Here is a 26371-nt window from a genome sequence, read left to right as displayed (position 1 = left end):
GAGGTGAGATTTCCAGAAACTACTGAGGCAATACACTGAAAGACACAAATAATGAGCTTCTCACAGTTCACTGAAAACACTTGTCTCTCTTAGAGAAACCAAGCAGCCTACTTGGAAAGACAATCCCACGCTGAGTTGCAAGTTCACCTTCTCTGCTCAAGTTTCATGGCTGCTTCCACTTGCCTTGACAAGTCATGCGTGGAAGACCACTGGCACTCATGGCACTCGCTCAGAGCTGTGCAGACACTTGATTTCAGTAAGCAGAAGCTCACACAGCCATGAGGCATGGGTCTGACTGGCTTAGGAGCTAGCTTTCTGTCATTTGACTATTGACTTATGAAATGGATTGGTATACTTTATGACAAGTTTTAGACAAAACACACATCCTTTACTCCAAATAACTCACAGTGATAGAAATATGCTCAAAATAAGGACATGAAGTGATAACTGGGATCCAGGATCCACTGAAATCACTGGCAAAAGTCCCTTAGTGTTCAGAAGCAGAAGGAAGTCCTACTTTGTATGGATGCAAACCTAGTAACCGGGTTACACCACAGGAGAAATTGGCAAAGAGTAAATGGGAATTTAAGCAATAGTCTTCTGGTTTCAGGTATTTATTCATCAAATCTTCCCTCCAGCAGAAGCTTAAAAGTAAATCCATATTTCTTGAGCCATTGCCTTAACAGGTATCCAAAGCAGATATATTGTTGGATTTGGTGACAAACTAAACTAAAATGAATTTAAGCAAAGGCTGTTTGTTGGTGGCTGAAGCAGGGAGATGCAATTCACCTCCTAGGCAGTCAGGGTCAGATTATGTGCCAGAAATTCTCTGATGGATTCAAAGATGGAATTTTAAACCTTTCACTTCAATACAGAGCATCACAGATCCTGTACACGCTGCCAAACAAAATGTTGAACCAGGTGGCAAGAGCAGGGTCTAGGGAATGGTGCAGGTACTAACCAGCTCCTCTCCCCACAGCTTAGCAATGTGGAGCCACATCAGTGAAGGCTTGTTTGGCTGCTGCAGCCCTTCCAAGCTGCACTTCTTCATACCCATTATGTCACTTATGTCACATCAGTGTGATTAACTCTGTGGTTACTTACCATCACTTCCACCAGCTTGGTGATGCCATATTATGTCACAGAGATGTTTGTCCTGCTGATAAATTTTATATCAGAAACGAATATTAAGAATTGAATTAATCTGAGTAATTTTTTGTAGCAGCAGCTGTGAGAGACCAGTTTTGAATTACCCACTGCTCCAAGTAATCTTGGCTGTGGAGCAGGAGACAGGAGCATGAGTAAAACTAAGATATGGAGCTGACCCTCTTCTACATTACAGCCCATTTATGTTGATAAATGAACACATGTTCTCTGAAAGCCTATTCTTCTCCTCTTCTTTTTCCAAAATTGAGAATGTCAGTTTTGTCATGTGATATATCCTGCCTGCCCCAACAAACTCAAAATAAGCAACAGCAAAAAAACCACAAAACAAAACCAAAAAGCACAAAACAAACCCCTCATCTAGCGAAACTGGAACAGAAATGTAATGTTTTAGCACATGTATACAAGAAGAGAGGCAATGATACAGTACTTCAATCTGTATTGTCTATATAAAACATTTATTTTTAAGCTCTATAATGGTATTATAGAAATACATAGAATATTTTATAGTGTATTTTAGTGTACTCACTGTGAAAATAACACATTTAAGACAGGTATTCTTATGTCCAAACGTTTTAAATATATGCACTTCTTTGCCTTGCAGTATTATGTTACTTTGAAAAACAAAATATCAGTATTTTATTCCTTGCTCCTTGCCAGAATCTCCTCATTCAGATTTCCCAGGGTCATCTCAGGGTGCTGACTGCAGTGGGATATTTTATAAAAACCACAAAAAGTCTGTAGATTTGTAGGTTTCCTAGATTTGCTTGCATTCATGTCTCGTGCACATGGCTTGCCGTTCAATCCTCCAAGTGCCTTCCTCGTAAGTGCAGTGACATATAGTGCATTCATCCGTTTTCACCTCCCGGCCTGCTGGAATCACAAGGGTTTCTGCAAAGCAGTTTGGGCCTGAAAGAAGGAGAGAGTTCATTATGGCACACCAAGCAAACATGGGAATCGTGCACAGGCATAAAAGCAGCAAAGAATGCAAGGACCTGCCCACCAAAGTGGCTGGATGTTCCTGGTACAGACTGTTCCTGCCCTCCATGCAGAAAGGTGCAATAAAACCTTTCTATGCAACTGTGACAGGGACCTGGGCACACCCTGATGGTGCAGATGAGCAAAGACTGATGCTAGAGAAAATGCCAGCTGTTGATAATTCAACAGTGCTACTGTAAGCCACTAGAGAGTCGCTTTTACATTTTATTACTTTTTCCCACTGGAAGCAAGCATTTTAGTTTCTGTAGTAATCATAGTATCACATTAGTTTATCTTCCCTTTCATAAGAAAATAGTCTATTTCCAGCAGAGGGAAATAGCTTCAGCCTCCTCTGAAAGAGGACACTTTTCATGTATAAAATAAAATATCCCATTTTATGTCAGTCAGTAAGTCTACAAATACCTCTTTTCATAGTACACTGACATAACTTCATTTCCAAGGATGAGGCATGAGAAAAACCCACCAGCACGATGTTCACAAGGCCAATCTGGTTCTTTCAAAAAGCAGAAGGCTGTGAGGTCTGTATTATCTGTATTTTTGTCTTGAAAGAAGGAGCCTATTTCTGCCTTGAAAACCCACTTGCAGAGCAGCATTAAACCCTCCAACCATGTATCTATCCACTGTCATGCCCCCAGTGGAACTCAGCCCTTCCATTCAAGGAGCACACACAGCAGCTGCTCAGGCACAGCCTGGTCACCTCATGGCACTTTGGCACCACTGTCACCAGGGTAGGATTTGCAGGAGGGGGCAGGATACACTGATCTGGTACTGCTGAAATTCGTAATGGCCATGGATGCACTCAACACTTGTTGACTGCCAGCCTGTTAGCCATACAAATAAATATATCCCAGATGGGCTCAATCTTCCATTGCTGGGGGTTTACTGCAAGACCTGCACCAAAGAGCATGGCTTCTTCTTCTTCTTCTTCTTCTTCTACAGAAATGTCGCCCACCTCATGGGCTGCACATTTTAAAGCACAAATCAAATAGTTCACAAATCAGTTTTAACAGCTAATTCATTGAAACAGGTTGTCTTTGTGTGCACACAACAGCCTGATAATTAGATGCCAAATTTGCCATAAAGAAGGCCTTTCCTACTGAAGAATAATCTCTAGAAGAGACCTACAAGATCTGCAGAAATTTGCTTCCCCAAGTTTTACTCCTTCTTAATGCTCTGAACATTTAAGCACATACTTTGTTTACAAAGAATCACAGACTGCAGAATCATTAAGGTTGGAAAAGACCTCCAAGGACACAGAGTCCAACTGTTAACCCAGCACCTCTATGTTCACCACTAAACCATGTTCCCAAGTGCCATATCCACATACCTTTTGAACACTTCCAGGGATACTGATTTCATCAATTCCCTGGGCAGCTTATTCTAGTTTTGGAACTGACTGTTGATAATTATCTCCAACATGTGTCTTCCATAATTTTGGGTGACTCTTGCCCATTTGGATGCAGGAAGTGCAGCAAAATATAGCATAGCTCATCTAAAATCACCTGCTTTACTGTCCTAATGTTATAGTGGTATTTCTGTGTTTTCAGTGCCTCTGTCTGCCCATGCAAAGTATTACTGAGCTGAAAACACTGGAAGGAGGACTTCTGGGGTGGGAGCAATGCTCCTGGGTCCCCACTGCACACTTTGAGGTGCCCTGTGTTCCAGCCAAAGTAAAGCAGAGTTAACAATACTGTGCTCAGTTGGACTTCGTTTAAAATATTTGAATTCTGATCTGCATAATTTTGTTTCTCTGAAATACAGTATTTTTCTTGAACCTAATAAAGTTTCACCCATGTAACTGTAACAGCCCCATGATTTACAAAGCTATATGATATAAAGAGTTAAAATATTAAAAGCTGAATCCACTTTCCATGGAGAATTTGTATGAAATCTACAAGACCACTTGAAATTTAAACACTATTTAAAAGGCACCATAGAAAAAAAGGTGATGTCAATACCCTGCAAAGGATTTATTTTATTCTGGAAAAGTAAATGTTATAGGTTATACTTGGTTAGAAAATCCAGCTGGGGAATGAAGTAAAAAGGGTGCAACACACATAATATAATTCACTCAGATTCAGAATGTAAATGCCTCCAGTCACAACTAGCAACACTTTAATGTCATGTGAGATGAGTTCTTTTTAAGAAAAAAAAAGTTATTTAATGTAAAGATTTAACAAGTTAGACCTCAACTGTTAAACTATTTTATATGGGAGAAAGTAATTGCTTTGGTAAATCTGCAGAAGAGCAATAGCCATCTCCCTGAGAAAGGGACCTGAAAAATAAAAGGCAGCAACAAATGTTGTTTTAGTACCATGGAACTTTTCCTTAGAAAACTGCCCATTTTCTGGTTTTTCATTTGCACCCATCATTACTGTAAGTGCAAATCTTATATTGTACTTAAGCTGACAAGTCAGCTGGCATCCTTGCCCTCACCTTTTTCTCTGCAATATCACACACAACATTGTGGGTAATGTTACAGAAAAGGTCACTAATGAAAAGGCTGGATTACTGCAACATCATGCACATAAATGTCAGTGCAATATAGTGTCCAAATAATAATTCCACAACTCTCCTGTTATTATTTTTCCAAACTATCAGACTTCTAAGGAAAATAACTCTGAGCTTCACCCCAAACTCTCATGCAATTTTGAAGCTGTATGAGCTTGTCCTGGCTCTTGGTGTCCTGTGGCTCCCTTCCCTCCAAGCAGGGAATGCTTGTCCCTTTTCCTCTGAGGAGCAGACACAGAACACAGACTGACGTGGCTGGACTGATGAGACCAGCCCACAGTGATGGGGTGTATGTGGGACAGCACTGGTGGGACACTTGGTGAAGGGCTCTGGCTGCTCCTGTGACTCCAGCAACCCTGCCTGTAACACAAACAGTGAATATTTATTCTAAGTTGCAAGAAATCCACAAGGATCATCAAGTCCAGCTGGAAGCACAGTGGTGGTGAAGCCACTAATGATTCTCTGCCTGTCTAAAAGGATGGTAGGGAAACTGAGGAATTGAAAATTTTGAACAGACTGTGGTAAGGCCAGAAGGCACGGCAGGCACACAAAGGCTGGTTTTAAAAGCTTAAGAGTGCCTTTTCATTAGCCTCTCTTTGAAGAGGGAGATCCTCCACATTCAGAGAGGACCAGCTGCCCCAATGGCAAGGCACTTGCTGAAACTACTGCTTTAGTTAAAACTGGGAAGTTTATACTGATTTAGCAAGATTTTCAAAAAGTAAGCCGTTTTTGAGTTTTTAAGTTTGCAAAATTACATGTCTTAGCACACGAAATGCATTTCCAAGTAAACTGGGGCTGTTCCAGTCCCACAGCAGCAGTGGGCTTTCTCACTAGATGCTGCTGCAGGAGCAGTGAATTTGCTCTCCTTGATCTACAAAGGAGGTTGCCTGCTCCCTGAGCTCTTTCTTGGCTACACTACTATTCTGCCCAACTTCAGCACCTGGTACTTGCTCAGTGCAGCACTGGCTGGTTTGCTCTGCAGTACAAAACCCATCTATGTATACTTATATAGCACTAAGGCACAGTCAGGGGTGCTGCACTTCTTCACACCAGACATAGATCTTGCCATATTACTCTTAAATCTGGCAGAAAATTCATTATGACATATTGCATCAATTCTGAGTGCAGCCCAAAATCTACCAGGATGCTGTTTGTTTTCCTGAAATATACAACTGGTGCTGTCAGACTCCACTCGAGCCATACCATGCTGGTATCAGCACAGATTTTTTTCCCAGGGCTAAGGCACAGTTGCTGCCATTGCAGCAATGTCTCAAAGCAGCAAGTTCAGTGCAAATCCTTAGTTCTCACACTGAGCACTGGACTGGCACACAGCTCTTGGCTTCCCTGCATCTGAAACAGTGAATCCTAACTTCCAAAAGCAACATTTTTACTGGTATCTAAAGAACTAAGAAGGCAGGTCCCGGTGGTTGATTCATTGAGTGATTACAAAGAGATCGCCATCCTAGAAACACTTAAAAACTAGAACAGTTTCAAAGTATTACTGGGGTAAATGCATAATTTCACTGGTCCTGTGGAAAGTTTCCAACGACTTACATGCTATGCTTCAGTGTTGACAAAGGCAACAATCTAATTAAAATGCAAATGTTTTCACCTCGGAAGGAAACAGTTGATGCCAATTCTCAGCAGAGAATGCCCAAGCCACTCACCTACAGAAGCACCTGTAACCTAGACAACCTCAGAAGTGCCTCTCTGAAACTCCTCCCTCCTTCCACAAAACCACAGCTGTATGTCACAGAGCTGTTCCTGTTTCCTCTTCCTCCTGCCCTTGATTTGTATGGGAACATGTTCCAATCAGTTAAAAAATATGAGCTACAGCAATTTGGTAAATCACTATTTAATCAACTGTTTTTATCATGTGGTAAACCAAACAGTGGACAAAGAAATCTGTTCAACTGCAAATTAATGTGCCTGCCTGGAGAATAAGCCACAGTGAATTTTGGCCAATTAAAACTACAGTGACAACCTCTGTAATACAACACTTTGATATAAGACTGCTTTGGGCTCTGGGTTGCACTGAACTTCCTCTCAGCTGGCTCTCTAATAGCTCCTTGCAGCAGTCAAGCAGACCATTTCCAAGGCACCTGACAGCAGTCCCATCTACCCTGACAGTTTTCTGGCATTCATCATTAGCATCATTCATTCTGGCATCATTCATGTGGTATTAGAGCCCTTTGTAAATTACATAACCTCAATATTTAGCTTACACCCTTGTTTTTTTTGGGTTTTTTTCATTTTTTTCATGGAGACAGTTCCAATGGCTGCAAGGAGGTCCACAGCTACCATGCACAGAGTTTTCTTTTGTTGTCCACTCACTACCTAAACGTGGTATTTCCAAATCCTCATAGTGGAAGAGGTGGTAACAACCATCCCCACCTTTGTTGTGCTGTTCCTGATGCTACTGACCTGTATCATGCTTCCCCACTGTCCCATCACCTCACTCCCAGGTTGAGGAGACTGGTTCTGCACCCTCACTGTTCCTGACTTCCCCAGACCTCCCCCAGGTCTGCTACCTCTTTTTGGGGCTGCAAGGATCAGACCAGTGTACCACACACAAACTGTAGAAACACCATGGACCTGTACAGTAGCACAGTGCTATTCCCTGTTTGTTTTCCTGTTTCCCTCCTACTTCCTGACATTTGCCTTTCTATTGTGACCACTGATAAAAAAGTTGAGCTGACATTGCATTTTCATTACACTTAAGAATTTTACATCAGATAGAAATCTTACAGAAACAAATGTATCATTACACTCAAGTAAAATCTGCCAGTGCCTGTGTTACGTAAACATTTCACTGCCCAGAAATGCTACTTGACAGTCTCCCATGTAAGGCAAGAGTGTTTTTGTTCCTCAGTAATTTCAGGAACATGCTGGAGAAAGTGAAGCCTTCCTTCCCATCTCTCAGATCTTTCTTGTTTCTGATGTTTTGAGACTTTCTCCATTGCAGATGCCAGGGAGACTAGTAAAACACTGCTGGGAAATGTAGCCAAGCACCTGCCTGCACTTCAAGCTGTCTATTGCTGCAGGTGACCTGTGATGCCACAACACAAAGCCAAGGATGCTTTGGAAGTTACACTGGGGAGCTAGGACAACTGAGGACCAAACCACAGGCAGATGCTGGCTGTGCCTGCCTCCCAGGGCACAGGGACACCAAATCCCTTCTCACCTGCTCAGATGTTTGAGACGGGTTTTGAAACGTGCTAATGTGGCATGGTGAGACATGAAAATAAGGCTCCTGTGCCACGCAGAACCACAACCAAAAGATATCTGAGACTTGGGCATTATCTCCCTCCTCCCTCTCAAACCTGATCACTTTCTCCAGAGACGGCATTGGTGCCTATTTTGTGTCCTTCCCATCTCTAATCTCTTCTAAGGGGTCTGTAACTCCCTGACTTGATTTTGTTTCCTTCTCTCGAGGATGTGTGTATATATATAATACATCTATCTCCTGTGAAATGTCAGCTCAGAAGATAAAGCACAAAAAGCAGCTGGCAAAAGGAGTCTGTGACCAGGATTACAGCAGACTCTCACTCTCTCACAAAAATAAGTTCATCACCCCTGCTACTGTCATAATTCTGACTTCTCCCAATTCATCCATATCTTTTACTTGCCTCAGTACCCCTGGACACAACTGAACCAAGCCCAAAAGACAGTTTTCAATTAAAGAAGGATTCAGGTAAACCAAATTTTAAAAAGCAATTTGAGACCCTGAAAAATCATGTACTATTTCCATATTTTATCAATTCTTTAAGATACTGGCAGCCAGAGAACCGTGGCAGATATCCTAACAGACTTCCTGTAAATGTGTCTATTTATATGCATGACAAAACCAAAATAAAAGTTTACCCATTTTGTGGTATTTCCTAGCTGCTATGGGAAGTAACAAAAAAGCAGTGGGTGCAATATGCAACCTTCCAGGAAAGCATCATGTTTTTTCATGCTAGACAGAGCTTTGGTGATTTTAAGAATAAAAATGTCCCACCTTCTGTTAGGGCCATATTTTGTTAGATGCACAGGGAAATGACAGAACGGAAGAAAGAATTTAAAATAAAATTTTGTCAACCAATTTAGAAGGATGTGTACAGCAGTGTCTGCTGTGAGTAGACAGATAGAGGAGAGCCCAAGGAAGCTCTTCTGTAGCTAAACAGGATGACCATGTCATCAGTGGCACTGCTGTGACAAAGTGAGTATCAAAGCTCTGGCACTTGCAGTAGCCTATGTGTGTCCGTGTGTGCATGTGCTTTAATCCAGAATATGAACCAGCTATCATCTATTTAAGAGTTGGGTTTTAATGTTCTGCTGATGAGACTTGCAAGTGCTGTTTGTGACCTTGTCTTACTTTTTCATTTATCATGTGTGACAGCACTATATTTATGAACGTTTTACTCTGGCTCCAGTCCTAGAAATTGCAGTAGTGTCAAAAAAGACCCACAGAACACGAAACAATGCCACCACAGCCACTGGACTGATCCTTTTCACCATTGCTTCCACCCAGCTCCGATTTTCCATCACCTTGCACTTGGTGGTGATGTTAGCATCCCTGGAATGACAAGGCCAAATACTACCAAAACCACTGACAGCAGCACCACGACCAAAAAGGGCTGCACAGATAGACAGTTTAGCACAGATAGAAATGGCTTGCAGGAAGGGAACAGCCTGTAACATGCCACTGCTGCTGTTTCCTTAGATTTTCAGGTGCACCCAGTGAGCAGCATTTCAGATATCTGCTTTTTGTGTACTGAATACAAAGAAGCAAAGGAGCATCGAACACCACAAAATCCAATACCACATAAGCCAAATAGAAAGCCTTGAAGCATAAAAGGGCCCAATTAAACATGAGGCTTGACTGCCATAAAAATAAACTGCATCAAACAACTTCCTTTATCAGAGAAAATACAGAAAGACTTAAAATAGGCTACTTTAAATGATTTTCAAAGGTCCTATGACTTGTAAAAGGACATTATATTCCACCCAGGAACAGCACCAATTAGACATGAGCTGAACATTGTGGGTATCTCACAGAAAATTACATAAACACTTAGAAGCCATCAAGCTGTGCATTGATTTTAGGCTCAGCTTTCTTGCAGGTCTGTCACAACCTAGATGATTAGGAAATTAAAGACATTGGACTTGAACGTATGAATAAAAATCATGTCAGATTCCCGAGATGAAAAAGGATCACAGAAATGTTGATGTTGCAAAAGGTCTCTAAGATCATTGAGTCCATATGATAACCAAGCACTGCCAGCTCTACCACTAAACCATGTCCCCAAGTGACACATCCACATGCCTACAGAATGTCTCCCTGGGCAGCCTGTTCCAATGCCTGACCACCCTTTTTATAAAGAATTTTGTTTTAATATCCAGTCTAAAACTCCCCTCACACAACCTGAGGCCACTTTCTCTCATTCTGTCACTTGTCACTTGTGAGAAGTGACCTGCACCTGGCTGCAACCTTCTTCCAGGTAGTTGTAGAGAGCAATAAGGTCTCCCCTTAGCCTCTTTTTCCCCAGGCTAAACAGCCCCAGCTCCCTCAGCTGGTCTTCACAGGACATGCACTCCACACATCAGCTCCACTGCCCTTCTCTGGACATGCTCCAGCACATCAGTGTCCTTGTAGAGAGGGACTCGGAACCAGACACAGGATTCAAGGTGTGGCTCCAGTGCTGAGCCCTGGGAACACCAGCAGTGAACAGCTGCCAGCTGGATGTAACTCTGATCACCACCACTTGCTAGATCCAGCTGTTTTTTTACCAAGTGAACAGTGAACCAGTCCAAGCCATGATGTCTAAGAAAACAAACTGAATAACTGCTAATTTTTCCCTCTGTTACAGAAACTGCAGAAGCATTCCCAGGCACTGCAGGGACTGGCAACAATGATGGGCCAGTATGTGGGCAGCAGTGGGGTAAAATGCCTGCCTGCCCCAGCACTTGTATAATGGGAGCTTAAAAACCCTGCTGCTGAGGTTAAGGGGGTTAATCCTTCCCTCTCTTAAGCTGTTTATACACCCCAGTGACCCTGCTGGCTTGGCAGAATAACTGGGGGTCTGGTGAAAGACCTGTTCAGCACTAAGACATTTTCTTTGCACTGGGAAACATCAGTTTACTCTTCAGATTAAGCAAGCCATGTGAAATGCCTTTGTTGAAAGATCCTCAACAAGCTATCCTAAAAACTGTTATGCAAGTTTAAAAATATTCTCCTCTTCCAAAAGCACATGATACAGGCCTCAGAGATTTGCTGCAAACACTGTAACTAAAAGCACATTATAATTAGCCAAAACACTGCAGCACTGGTGGGCTGTAGTGCCTATCAATTAGGTTAGTTAGGTCGCTGAGTAGTCAGTAACTTAGGCAAAAATACACATACAGTCAGGACTTTGTATGTCCTGAAACACAGGCTAAATGTGGGATACTAATGAAGGATAAGATTTAGAGAATTACTTTGGAAAAATCCCTGAAGATTTCAACTAAATCAAAAGCTTATGTGGTACCAAAATACAGTATAATTCTGCTTTAGCAATTAAGCAGAATCTAAATCAGAATATTTTTCCAGTCACTATAAATCACTGGTATTGAGAATACAATACGTGAGGATGGTCAGTGGCTACCTACTACTACAAGGAATTATTCAGTCAAACCAACAAAACACCATCAGCCAAGCACCAACCATTTTTTTCACACATTTTAGAAAAAACACACTGAATACAGTTAAACCAGAGGTTATCTTTCTTACTGAGAATGATTTATACCAAAATCCTAAATGCAGTATAATTCAAGTCCTGACAGACTGTCACAGCACCCAGTGACAACTCTGCAAATTACACCATCTCCTTGAAAGTTTAGGTATTTTACAAAGTCTTGGTTTGGCTTTTTGTTATTTTGTGTTTTGTGTCATCATTACTGATCCTGTGGGGCTTTTCTTCCTTTTAGTTTTAGTTGTAATCTTAGGGGCTTGCATGCACAGTCAGATTTCAAGCCACTCTTCACTAGAGTTGATTTGTTCTGACTGTAGGTGTACAGATGTCCCTAACATGCCTCTCTCTAGGTAATCTGCTGCTGAAGTGGTACACACCACTGAGAAAAAGGTTCCATCACTGAAGGAGCTGCAATTTGGGATCTCAGACACCTGTGTAACCCTTTCAAAAGACAAGCTGTGAGCAAAGCTGACAGCTGCAGAAAGAGGAAACAGAGGTTAAGACTCTTAAAGGGAATAAAGTTTGTGCAGTAACAGAAATAAGTGCTCTGTTACATTTTAACTGCTCAGCTTTTTACTTGAAGACTTTGGCCCTATGGCATTTTCTGTGATGTTGTGCTTATTTTATCCATTTTCTTTGAGTTACAAAAGGTAAGTATCCAGCCAAGACCAATATCAGCACAACTGTTATTTAAAAAACTAAAAAACCAAACAGTTCCACAAAGAATATTCTCCAATATATACTAAAGACTGACCACTTTATTTCCCTCTTCTACCTTTCTCGTTTAGAATGCTTCCAATAATCTTCCTCTTAAAACCAGAAAAATAGTACCCCTTCTTACAGGAATAGAAGTGTCAGGGATGTGTGCCAAAGAAAGAATTACAACTGTCAGCATGTCATGCATCGTTTTAGAATACAATGAATTCTAACAACGTCCTTTGCTGTGCATTGTTAGCTTCACTGACTGAAATAAAAAGCTGTCCTTGTGAAAAACAGGTGTAATGCATGGGAACCACAGCAGGATAGTGAAGAACCTGTTTAATCACCAGTCTTAACATATTACTTCTGTAGGTGTGAAAATTTACAAAATATGCAGTTGTAATTGCTAATTGATTTAATGTCATACTATTACTATATAAATATATCTGCAAAAAACTGAGTTGTTTAGTTTACTTAAGGAAAAAAATGCCTTATCAGCTAGCTTTAAGATGTACCCAGGTTACTCCACAACTGAGAAAAATCACAGTATTTTTATGAGCAAAAGAGAGGTTATGCTTTGCCCTCCATGCTACTCAATCAATAATTCCAGCTTTTTATCCCCTTTAACGATTTTCCTCTGGTGGTTATGAAACACAGCCCTGACACAGCTTGCTTTGGAAAGACTGCATTTTGTACCCATGGAGGAAGATGAATTCAAAATCAGAGGAAAATGTCTCTGTGAGAGCATGCTCTTCCTACCCCAAGCAGCCCTGCTCCCATGGCTGGTCAGGGTACAGTCTGGAAAATATCTGGCATCTACACCTGTTCCAGCACACTGCTTCTGGACAGACACACTTCTCAGGATGAGCACCCAGCATTGCCCCCTAAAAATGAGGGATCTGGTCCAAGCCAGCCACCCATGGACTCAGTATATGGAGGGAAAGGAAGAGGCACCTGTGGGGACCTGTCCTTGTACACCCTGCAGGCAGCTGGTGCCACAGCTGCTCTCTAGTCTGCTCTGCAGGTTGAGCCCTTCACCAGCACACAGGCATCCTCCTCACATTTCAGCCCCGTTCCTCACATGGGCTCCTTGCAGCACTCTCCCACCTCACCCAGGTCTTGCACAGAATACTGAGGGAGATGCTAAAACAACACCATTTGGATGAAAGAAATATGACAGGAAGGGGTGCATCAAATATTAGGTATTTGGTTGATCAGAAACTGTCAGTAAGTCAGAGCTGAAAATCTGAGACACTGTTCCTGACGAGACTTCACACACTCCACTTAAGACCATGTCTAAAGCCAGCTTTTAAGAATTACAACTGGTATTATGCAAATCTAAGTATATTAAGTTGCAACATGAAAATCCATCACTACCTGAAGTTAATTTCCTCTGATTTCCATTTGTCTCACCCTCACACAAATCATGAATCAAAAACTAGCTAACAGGGATGCTTTGGAGTAGGAAGAGTGGGAAACTAGAAAATGGAAGGGGTTATTCATTGCAAAAGCAAAAGATTAGGAAGCTACTGGTGCTGGAAGAAACCAAATTAATGGGATTTCAAGCAGGAAGGAAAAAGGAAGAAAGCAGACAGGGTGACTGGCAAAATTATTTTAAGGAATCACCTTTTTGTTGAGATGGAGCGACAGATTGTTTGAAGTGAGAGACATGAATCATGAAAGATATGAGAACCAGCTTTGTTAAATGTAAGAACTGCCTGTGAGTTATACAAATCCTTTCATCCAAGAGAAGTGCAGCAGCACAGAAATTGCATGTCATTCACAGGGGCACACATAAAAGGACACACACTACCCAAAACAGTCTTCCACATAACACTGCTCAACTTCTTCACTTTTAGAGTCTTAAGCAGCATTTATCTGTGTGCTGCAAAGCCAAGAGCACCATTTGATAGTGCAGCACTCTTCTCCCATGATGTTGTTAGTGCAGGCTCTTTCCTTCCATTACAGAGATGTGAAAAGTGGGGCAGAGCCCAGCAGAGAGCACAACCCCCTCAGAGCAGACAGATCTTTGGCTTCCTGGACATATGACAGCTGAGCCAGGGGCTAGTGAAAGAAACAGAGTGAGGATGATCAGCTCAATGTTCCCTGCAACATTCCCATGACAACTTGTTAAGGAGTATCAACAGATCAAGTCTGTATATTCAGCCACCAACACCAACATCACAGGGTGAGCTATTTCAGCTAGGAAAATTCAACAGTTCATCCCAGTCACACAGCATTATACAGACACCCTCAAAAAACACCAGGGCTCATGTAGAGCCCTATGGTTTTAGTCAATGCAAACTCACAATCTAAGAAGTCAAAATGTGTGCAAAGGAGATTGCAAAGATTCTGCTCTTCTAATGAGAAACAAGATACTCTCAGTGAGGGGCTGAACTATTTAAATGCCTGACCAACAAGTCAAGGCACTCAGCCCAAGAGGAGGCAAGCACTACCAATATTACTGGAGTTTCAGTCCACAGAAGTAGCCATCAAGCTCCTGCAAAGATGCTCAGGGAAAAGTAAAGTACCAGATCAGGCCTTTCATTAAATTAATAGTCCAGAAAAGTCTGAAACAAATCAAATTAGATTCCAGAAATGGCCCCCAAGATGGCGAAGTTGGCACTGGGAAGCTGGGCTGCTTCCTAGAACTTTCTTTTCCTTTCTTTCCCCCTTAACGTATTAGACCTCTGGAGCAGTCACTGAAGCATGAAATACAGTCTTGTATTTACAGTAACAGAATTATTGTAAACCTATTCTTAAATATTTCCACATATTATGTGCTTCTTCTTGTAAAATTATCTCCAAGGCAATTATTATGGAAATAAAAGTTCTGGAGGAAAACAGCTGGTGTTTTTATGTTTATCTGAAAGTTATGTTTGTTTTTTCCTAGGCAAAACCAAAGCATTATGAAACTGTAAATGATTCCCATGACATTTTGAACTGATTATTTTTTTAAACTCAGATTAGTACACTAGAAGAAGAGCGATAAAATAATATGAAAGTGGCAAAACTAAAAATTAAATCTCACTTTTCTAATTAAGTTATTACTCCAGAATGCCCCACAACCAACAATTAAACACTTGGTGCATGATTACAGTGACAGCTACTCTGTCTTGGGGGAATTCTTCTACTCTCTGGTGATAAAAATGATCACTGCTCACCTGCCACATACACAGCATTAAGTGCAAAGAAGACTTGAGAAGTTTGTGTAGAGCAGAAGTTATTATTTTCAAGAACCTCCCTAGAAGACAAAACTAAACTAAAACGAAAATCTCTTAGTAACAGAATAGATGGGAATGTTGTAAAACATATGAGATTCAGACATGTGGAAAATAGATTTTTCTGCAGAAGAACTGTGTCCTAGCAATGGGGGAATATCAGCCCAAGTGGAAGAAACCAGCAGATCTAATTTGCTCCCTTTGCAAGGTGAGGCTAATTTCTGTCTTGCTCTAGGGTTTAATTTGCAATTACTCCCTTTGCACTGATATCATAACCAGTAATAGCATGAAATGTACTTGTAAGGTCTAAAACCATTACTGGATTAGTAATTTATTTTCTGATTCTTTATTCTAAGTCTATATGTAATTTATGCATGTGCAATTGTAATCCATGTATTAACATGCATAAAAATGAATTCTGTAAGGAATCTTTGTGGAACAAAAGCTGTGGATAGGTTTCAAGAGAGGAGAGAAAATTAGTAAGAACAGAAGGAAAATCAGGAAAAAACCACTAAACCAAAAACCAAAACCTGAACTCCACAAGTTTTTAAGGGAAATCTTTACCACAACACTGTGAATAAGACAATGTAAATGCTTTAAAATAGACTAAAAAACTTGGGAATGGGAACTTTTATATAGAATATGTATCATTCCAGGCACATTACATCAAGGAATAAAATACATCAAGGAGTCTCTTTCCTCAAGCATGACTGTCAGCTGATTTCTACTGTATTAAGAACACTGCTTCAGGTAAAAACATCTAGTAGCAGGGCAAAATAATATAGCTGAAAACATGAGATTCCATGAGGGAATCATATGCAAACAGATGTCTTTCAAACATCTCTTCAAAATGCAAGCAATAAAAACCATGGTTAAACATATCTTCATCTTTGACTGGTGCTGCAAACACTAGAACCTACAAAGAATACTGAAACTAACTCAAAACCCTAATCATGGCTAAATAATTGGATGATAAATCTAGATTTCAGATTTTAAGCCTTTCTGGCACATTATGTCAATTTTTTCCTCTGGGCACAAAGTCTTATCAAATAAAACACCTCTATAACTCTAATTATGAGACTGGTATTTCAGCTAATTCTTACTGAATAAAATTGTGTTGTCAAGTAATGACTGAATACAGATGCTGACAAGCCAAAAAGGGGAAAACTCTTAAAATAGGGTAAAAAGGCAGCTATAATGGAAGGCAGGAAGAAAAACTGCTTTTTGGCACTTTCCCTCCTTAACTTTCACTTCTTTTCAAAGCAGAACTCCTAAAAGCTACACTCAAACATTTATTTTTTTCCCCAGTGCCTAATCTGTTGTGAGTTCTTCCTGCAGATGACATTGCTTTTAAAATATCATTTCTAACACAGGTTTCTGGTTAAAAGACAGAATCCACTTTCAGCCTGCTAAAAAGTGAGAAGAAATGTCTAAAGGAGAGGGACAGCCATATCTGACCACATTAGGGACGGAACACCTATGGCTTTGTTTCTTATTCATTTGCTTAGTGTTTAGAGAAAGATTTTAAGAAAAGCTTCAACCTTCACCACATTTATTTTTCCCCCCTTAAGATATTGCCCTGCCCTGTGTTCAGTTTCCATATGTGAGCTGTGTGAAAGGATTGTAGGAAGACTGTAGAGGGCATTAAAGCATATAGACTTAGGAGGAGAGTGCACCTTGGCCATACTGCAGTAGAGAGTAATGGGGATGATTAAAAAAATCAAGAAAAAGTAAGAAAGTAAGGAAATGAAAGAATCTGCAAGGTTCCCATGCAGAAATGTGAAAGTCTTCATGTTAAGGAAACCAGGCCAGGGAGTAAAAAGATTTCAAAAGAGGTCATGCAATATAAATAAAACTTAAAAGCACTTTCTCTTCCTCCAGCTATCATGGCATGGCCACGTCACATCTAAACAAGTTTTCTCAAATGTACCCCACTTCCAAGTCTTTATGTGCTGCTGTCCCCAGCATCACCCTTAGCACACTACTTTTCTTACTACCTAAGTCCCTCAGCTGACATGTACACACAAGTACAATCTGTAAGCAATCTCCTTACCTTTTAATAAAGTTTAAAGTTGATAAAATAAAATTACAGTATGTAAAGATCTCCAGGTTCTCATTCAATTTATCTTTCTGTCTTCACCTCTAGTCTTTCCATCTCCTTCTGCTCAGTTTTACCTTGCTTCCTTTCTTGCCCATAACTCCTGATTTCTGAGCCAGCTGCTGTGCAGCAGCACCACTTCATGCTGCCAGTTCAAGCACAGACAGCAGACCTGGCCAGAAAGGTTATCACCTTTGGGGGCATCACATTCTCACTGACAGGCACCACAAGTATTCCCAACTGCACATTCATTCAGGAATTCCACACCTGGTGAGGGATTTGCTTTCTCCTCATGAACACTACAGCTTTCATTATAGTAGTGCATGTTGCATGAATTCCCCCACGTATCTCCTGAACTCCTGCAGAACATGGATAAAAAAAAAGCTGATCTTGACATCTTGGCTGTCCCTAATGTTCTGAGGTATACTCAAGGCAAATCAAAAATACTGCAACCACTTTGGTGCTTCTGAACAGCTACTGTAGGTTTGCATCTCCCAGAGGGGCATTTTTTGGACTTTTCCCCCAGAAGAAATAAAAGTGCCTTATTAAGATCCTAGTAGAAATCTAGAAAAATAATTGTCTCTTGTTTTTGCTTTTTTTTTGTTTGTTTTTTTTTTATGACAGGCTCAGGTTCTTGAAAATTTCCATGTTTCTAATACAGGCTAGTCATTGGCCTAAATTGGTAGCTCTGGGGTAATACAGAGCTCCTTCATATAACTTCTTTACAATCAGCAACATTTTCTTTTAAAGATTTACCCAATATGTAGCATATTGGACACCTTAATAAAGTTTAAATTGTTTCTTTGTCTCCATCCAATATGCTGCTTCCCTCACAGTTCTGGAGGTCCCCTGTTGTATGACTTTTTGCCCTATAGTTATTACATAGATTGAGCTGCTAATTTAGGCACGGAATTCTGGTGACCATCCACACTTTTGTTCATTATTTTCCTCTGCATTTTGACAGACTTTTCTAAACCATCCAAAACCTAAAGATTCCCTAGAGGTTTTAAAAGAAAAGAAGTTGCACATGCAACTCCAACCCAAAACTCTGATGTCACATTGCTGGAGATTGCTGTCCTCATGCAGCTGTGCATACACTCACATAAACTATTAACTCCAAAGTAGTTCAGTAAATTGAGCAGGACTCAAATCTCTTTTCCCAAAAAGAAAGAAACTGAGGAGACAAAGTGAATAATTATGGCCACTTGGGCACTTATAATCTATGCTTTTAGTATATTATAGAAATATTTGAATGTTCCTTCATGCTTTTAGAATAATGGTACTTGCAGAAATTACAGGCCAAGCAGACTGCAAAGCACCTTTCAGAGCATTAATACCAGACTGTGAACCTTCAATGAGCAGACATATACCTGTCATCTTCTAAGGTTATTTTGGTATAGATTTAGTGCACTTAAGAAATCAAAACATATGATCAGTCAGAGCCCCAAGACCTCTTGGCTAAAGCAGTCTGTGTTCCTGCAGACCCTTGGTGCAGGAGGGGCAGTGCTGATCACTCCAAAGGCCAAACAAGAAGTCAGAATGAGAATGAATCTACACATTCAGCCACATAAGACCCAGGACAAACAGAGGAAAGGTGTTTCTTTTAAAGATCTTGGGAAGAAGTGGAATACAGAACAAACTGGCTTCCAAAACTCACGCCATGAAATTTTTTTTACTTCACGAAAATGTTATAAATGGATATAATAATTCAAAACCTGATCAATTTAAAATAGGAACACACACTGGTGCTTATTATGATAATTTCCGTATGAATTGGTAACTTTCATTTGCAAAGGACATATCAAGTCAATAAAATTCTACCAAGGCTTTGTAGAGTAAGACTATATTGGATTCACAATTAAAAGTACCACTTTTAAGAAAGACTGCTCTCCTCCTTCCCAGCACCTATTCAATAAATAGATTAGTCTTAGATAATACACATAACTTTTGTTGTTGACTCTGTGTTCAGGTGGTGCACACACAGACACACACACTCAAATTACTGTGAAATTTAGTGTTACCAGTCTGTGCAATGCAGAATGAAGCACCTCTGCACATAAGCATAAACAGAGGACAAGCATGGAAGGCAATTGAAGAGCAAGAACAATTGCTTAAATGAAAATTATGTAGAATAATAATGCATAATGCTCCAGCAGAGATCCTAATCATGATACAATGTACTACTGTATAATAAAACTTGTTCTGCTATAATTCACATTCAAGCAAGAAAATACAGAGGAGGGAAGAAATATTTTCATTCTCATAATTTTATACACAAGAAAGTTCTAACATCTTTTTTTTTCAAGGTCATAAGGAAATCCTGTGGCAAAGCAAAGGTTTGTATGAATATGTTTAGTGGTGTTCACAGCATGTGAAAAATGAGCCAGTTCCATGGCTGTTACACACCTGATTGCCTCCATGGGCTTTGAAGTATGAGCTTGAAGGACTTGTATTAATAGGGCCTTGCTGACAGTACAGACCAGGGCTACTTTGCTGTAAAGTAGTTAACTATGTGATCATGAGTGAGGGTGAGAATTTAAGCATTTTCTTTTGAAGGCAATACTAATGTTTCAGCATATAGCCAACACCTTTTCAAACAGAAATGAAGCTTTCTGTGTCCAGCCTGAGGGAGATAAACCTATTGGTGCAGTGATGCCTAACTGGTACAGGGAGTGCAGCACAGACACACAGCCTGGCACAGCAGGAAATGTTCAATGCAGAGAGACTTTTTTGTATTGTAACTTGGGGAGAACAATTGGATGAGCCTTTGAAATGGAGCAGGGTATGACAAACGGTGGCCAGGTCTGTGATTAAAACATTTCTGGAACATCTTCTGAAACTGACTCAAACATGAGTTTGCACCAGAACCTCTGCAAGCTCTTCAGAGACCCATGTGTGCTAAGAATATCCTCCAGTTGTTCCCAGTGACCAGCGTTCCCAAAGGCAAGAGCCAGAGAGAGACTCGTAGGCAAACAGCTGGAGGAATCTGAACTAAAGCATGGAAACACACAGAGAGCTCCCCCAGGGCATGACACAGAGACCACACAATAGACCAGCTTCTGCACCCTATCATCTTTCTGCACAGCCCAGAAGAACAGAGCAGGATAAGCACTGAGCCTTCCAAACCATCCCAGTGTTGGGGAAGCATTTGGACAATTTGGAGCACCCACAGAAACAAGCACAGCTTGCAGGCTGACCAACCTCAGCTCTGTCCTCAGCAGCTGCAGACAGGATTTCCATATACTTCTACTAGCATCTACAGCTGACAATTCTCATCTGAGATTTTTGTCTCACTAGTACATATGTTTCAAAATAGTAAACCTCCAAGGCCCTGGATTTAGTATTAGAATAATTTTCTGCAAACCCCCCAAACATGTACCATTTGATTTTTTAAGAAACTTCCCCAAAAATTACTCCTCTCTCCCCATCAGAGCTTTACACTGCTTGCAAAATTTACATTAATTCTTTAAAGACAGACAAGAGTTTAGTAGAAAACAGTCATCATTCAGAACTCATTATTGGACATGCTGGACATGCATTTGTCTCTCAGTTCCTGCTCCCTTGATAGGTGATGCAAAAAGGCACAGATGCGAAATCATTTTAGCAGCTGACCATAATAAAAAAAGGCTTTTGAAAATATGTTTGTTTGAAGGATTAAAAGAGAAAGATGATTTTAAGGATTAGAAGACAAATAGTAGGAAGTCTGAAACAGTGTCACATACCTTATGCTGCATGAGTCCAGGGACTTTTAAAACTTGTGGGAAATTTTACCCAGCTAGAGGTAATTAAACACAGCTGGAGAGCACACTTAAAAAGTGCCTCAAGGACTGCTCTTGGATGTCAGTTTTGTCCATCTTGCTCACAACATGGATCTTATCCAAGCACTTCCAGGAAAACACAACCAGGGATCACTCTGCTCCTCAGGCCCAGCTCTTTGGTTTCCACAATGGGCCAGCCTGTAACTCCTCAAATTGCTGCTCTGTGCTGAACATGCTCACACAACAACAATAGACAGAAGGCCAGTGTCCTTCAGCCTCACGCTCTTCTACTGATAGCTAGGGACTTGGCTAAAAAAGAAAGATTTTGTGCCATTAAGTAAAAAGAACAAAAGCTGCTTTAAGTGTATCACGTATTATTCCACAGATACATTCTTAAAAGATTTTCCAAACATATGGGACACTACAAGGCACACTATAGAAGTCCCAAGTTTCAGCTCATCACAGGGTATAACTTCATGGAATACTCTTAAGTGAGTTGTACAGATCTGTATGTAAGTGCAATTTTGGTTCCTGACAATACTTTGAATTAAGGTGAGAAACTAGTGAATTATCACTTTGGGAATTTACACAGATATACCACAGGTTTTTGGCTGTCAAAGAACTTGCTGAAGACTGCTGTGGGACGTGCTGTAATGAACAATCCCAGAGCACAGATGCACATTGGCTCTATATTTAATATCTGAAAAGATCTAAGATATTGATTTTCATTACCGTTATTATTTCTTCTTATTATTTTACTTTACTTCAGTTATTAAACTCTTTTAATCTCAACCTACAGGTTTTACCTTTTTTCTTATTCACCTCCCCATCCCACTGGGGTCAGGGAGGGAAGGAAGTCAGTGAGCAGCTGCAGGGTACTTACTACTAGCTGGGGTTAAACCACAACAGAGGGACACAGCTGCAGATTACAGTAATAGAGCTCAAAAAGTATAATCTCATCAAAATTTGAAGATTCATGAACCCACGGGTCAAGGACAATTAGCTCAACTCATCTAACAACACAAAGGAGCTGCAAAACAAGTTTCTCCATGTCTTAGATGAGCTTTTCTTCCAGCTAACCAAAGACAAAAAATTCTTCTCAAAAACCCTGTATACCACTAATGACTTTGCTTGTGCTTCATCTGACACCTAGCAGACCCAATTCAGCCCCTATATTTGTGCACACAATGGTTGGGCTCTTTGGTGATCTAAAATGCCCAGGATGCCAGAAATTTGGAACATGCAACATAAATTAACCAAGAATTAATCATGTTGTTAATATAAGGGCTCAAAATCGTCACAGCACTAACAGATCAAAATGTCTTTTTGGTGTGGTAATCAATTAGTGAACTTGCAGGCAAAGAAAAACAGGAAATCTACATGGTTGGACAAATACTTATTGGGGAATACACTCCTTTCTGTACATGTGAAAAGTTCCTATTCATGAACAATGTTTCCACTGTTGTCTTGAAGAAACCAATTCACGTGCCATCTCCACATCCCTAAGAGCACAATGACTGTTACCCATCAACACTGCTAAACTCCTCTGCCAAAGAAAATCTCCTATCTACTGGCCCAGCAGACTGGAGAACAAAGTAGCAGCAGGAGACAGCTCCTGGAAGGCAAAATCCCCCTGGCAGGACCAACAGAGTATATGGAAAGAAACCAGGGCTTTTGAAATTAATTTCCATCCTTTCTTACCAATTCAGTCTCAGGAATCATTTAGGTCTCCTGTGGTATTTCAATGTTATCCACAGATACATATATTAAACTTTTTCCTTTTTCTTATAATTAGTTTAAGTAAGGTTGTCTCTAGTGAGCATATACATATATATGCTTTCTCTATACATACATATAGATGTAAGCCATCAATAAGAATGTATTTACCACTCCTAGGCTACCACTGAGAGATGCTCATCAGGGCCAAATCAGAACCTACAGACAGGCACAATCCAAAAGAAAACCCCAAAAATTTATCACCCCAAGCTATAACAAGCTGAAATTTCTCAGTGCAGCTCAATGACTAAAACAGATTTTGGGAAATACTCTGTTAGAAGCATGGACTGAATTCTGTTTTCCATGTATTATGGCAGCCTTTCAGTGGCATTTTCTGCTCAGGGGAGCTACAAGAGAGACCAATTTAAGCAATTACAGAATATGTACCAGGGGACATTTACTAATGGGACTAAGCTGTGATCCTGCCATTAACTTATTGTAAGTAGATGATTTTATACACAACTTACACTCTGTCCTGGTCAATGAGATACTGTAATTACAACTAAACCCACCAACCCTGCAGGAGTAGGGTATTTCAAAATAAAGACTATGACTGTGCACACATACACCTGTGTATATACACACACACACAACTAACTTTATGCTGTGTGTCTTACACAGTATATTATTGCAGAATGTATTGTACATTTATTATATATTGTACAATTATTATATACTACACCATCTGTAAGCATCGCATAAAGTGTAAAAGGCAAGACAGTATTCTATATAGCGTTATAAATCAGAGAAAAAAACCCACATGAATTTGGTTAGAATATTAAAACACAGCAGCAAACACGAGCCTGTCAGTGACAATATTTTCTTCCTTTGTAAGATCTGGATTTCCTGTACCATGCTGCTTTAGAAACAAGTGATTTTTTTTCTAACACTAAAGCAGCATACACATTGCAGGGACAAACTCATGTTCCTCCAGGAGAGGAACACCAGACTCTGTGGGAAGTGTGTTGAGGCCACTGGCTCAGCATGATTCATTTGAAGCTGATAGTGAAGAGAGCTCAGCTCTGCCAGTGTTCACCTGCCCACAGTGCAAGATGAATACTTGATCCTGGGAGTAAACAGCTTTGGATCATCTGGAATGAAAACTCAGAGCAAAGGAAAAGCAAAAGGCTGATAAAGTCTTTGTTCTGCAAGATGAAATTTGAATAAACTATAGGCTTAATTGTGAATCACTGTTAGCTTGTTTTTTTAAAACCAAGACTATGCTAGCTATCGAAAACCCACCAAAACAGAGCTCAGCCACCCTTACCAAATAAAATAAATGAGTGCACAAGCACAGATTTCTTTCTCCACACATTAGCACACTCCTCTCTCATCCACATCCTGATAGGTGCCTCTGTTTTGACAGTGATGTGCTGGAACAAAAAAACAACTGCATACAAGGAAACAGGAGCACAATTCAGATGAACTACTTAGTTCTTCATCCACTTCTTTTGAATCTTTGACTCAAGGAGAAACTGCCACTGTTTTAATAAAGTGGTTGAAGAGAGTAACTTTAAGGTCTGGGAAAAGCTCAGGACTTGCACTCTTGTACCAGGAACCCAAAAGCAGGAGTGGAGTCTGATCCCTGCAATGAATAGAGCTGGATTCTCCACAAAGCTCAAAAACAGGGATAAACTTCTTCAGGGTATTTTTCCTGTTATGTAACTATGGGCAATTATTACCAAGATGATATCTGCAATGCCACCTGTCCAGCATCACTGTCATCCCCAAAAGATAATTAGAAGAGTCTGTGTTCATCATCCAATAATTATATCATTTTAATTCCCTCCTCCACTTTTAAGGAAGTACTTAAAACCTCCAATAATAAAATTAAGAAAAAAGAAAGAATCATGTGACAGCATACTGTATAGGAAAACACCAGTTTGTGGATCCTCATCTCTGATAGAATGAAACTATTCATTGCTGTTGAAAGCACCTCAACCACAACTTCCATGTGGGATTTGAACATAATAATGCCATTCAAGAAAAGAGCAAGTAAAGAAATAATTACTCACAGGCATCCAATTTTGATTTATGTTTTGTAATGTAGGAACAGGGTATGATTTAAGGGTGCCTGGCCAATAGAATTTCATATGGTGTGTCTATTTTTTACAATAGCTTTTACCAAGTTGTAAAACTGGAATCATTAATTTAAACCCTTAAAATATTGACATGATGTATTTACCACCAAGTCTTAAAAATAATTGGGTCATTATCATTAAAAGCTCCTTAACTGACTGCAACTTGAAAGTGCTTGCAATGGTGGAGACATGATGTATAACATGAGCATGTTTTTAATCTTGTTTTTAATCTCATTTTAAATGCTATGTGATCTAAACAACTGAGACATCAAAGCCTTTTCTAAGAGTTTTTGAGTTTTTGTTTTCAGTTAAATGACATCCAGTTTTTCTTTGCCATTTTCCTCTTTGTCTCATACCTTTCAATTTTTCCATTTATTTAAAATCACATTAAACCTCCAGCAAAGAACAGATGTGCAATCCTAAATGCCTGGGTGCATGATTCTCACCGTGGCAACCCCCATTTGAGAGCAGCCAGCACCACCTCTCTCAGAGGTCACTTTATTTCCTTTTCAAATACTCATCAGCTTCACAGAACAGGCAAATGAGTCAACATATCCCCTAATTATCAGTAAACCAAAGATGACTTGAAGAGATAATGAATGACAACTCTGATGTACCAACTCTCTGCTGCTGCTTTTGTCTGATTTCCACTGCTTAACAGAGTTGTCCTTGACCATGTGAGGGCATGCCAGACTATGACACTGCCATGTACTAATGCATATCCTTTAAACCTCAAGGTGATGATTTGCTTCTACCCTGCTCTGTGTGAAAGCAGCTTCTGGGTGCCCCAGAGGCTCCTTGGTGAGCACTGCTGGCTGGCTGGGCTTCCTGAGGCACTGCAGCACTCCTTCCCTCAGCTCCAGCCAGAGGAGCATGCTCACTCTGCAGTCACATTAGATAATCTCGTGGTTTCTCCACTGCCAGTTGTTTGATGCTACATGAGCTGCTGACATTAAGGTTTAATCTTGTTTTGCTTGCTGGGACACCTGGAAGCCAGAAGAGGAGGTGGTACCAGTCCACATGTGAAGAGCTAAGGGGGAAGAGGTTCCTGCCCCTTTGGGGGGAATTTCCTTTCAAGCCAGAACTTAAAAAGTACAGAAAACTGCAGGCCAAAGACAGGAAAACCAGAGATGTCTTGGAGAAGACTAAGCAGAACTGCAGGTAATGTGGAACCTTGATTGAAAGAAGAGTGGAGAGATCTCTCCTCAGCCAAACCTTTCCAAGTCATCCATGTCACAGCTTGGGAGACACAGGAATACTGTGGACAATCTCCTATGGTGGGAAAAAGTCCAAATTGACATAGAGGTCAACAGTTCAGTAGAGAGTTCAACTCACAGGCTGCAAAGGGGAA

The 26371-nt window shown here is 40.4% G+C and overlaps 1 protein-coding gene across 2 annotated transcripts in view; it reads right to left on the bottom strand.

Annotated features, from left to right (window-relative positions):
* Positions 1-1603: 1603 nt before the first annotated feature.
* VWC2 (von Willebrand factor C domain containing 2) overlaps positions 1604-26371 on the bottom strand; it is a 52899-nt gene continuing 28131 nt past the window's right edge. For both annotated transcript variants that reach the window (XM_079302241.1, XM_079302240.1), the window contains one exon: positions 1604-2073. In XM_079302241.1, the coding sequence (XP_079158367.1) occupies positions 1922-2073 (152 nt within the window). In that variant the 3' untranslated portion in view covers positions 1604-1921. The remainder of the gene's footprint in view (positions 2074-26371) is intronic.

This window comes from Erithacus rubecula, assembly GCF_903797595.1.
Source record: "Erithacus rubecula genome assembly, chromosome: 3".
NCBI classification, from domain to species: Eukaryota; Metazoa; Chordata; class Aves; order Passeriformes; family Muscicapidae; genus Erithacus; species Erithacus rubecula.
Note: the sequence above shows the minus strand (reverse complement) of the source record. Positions and strands in the feature narration are given on the sequence as shown.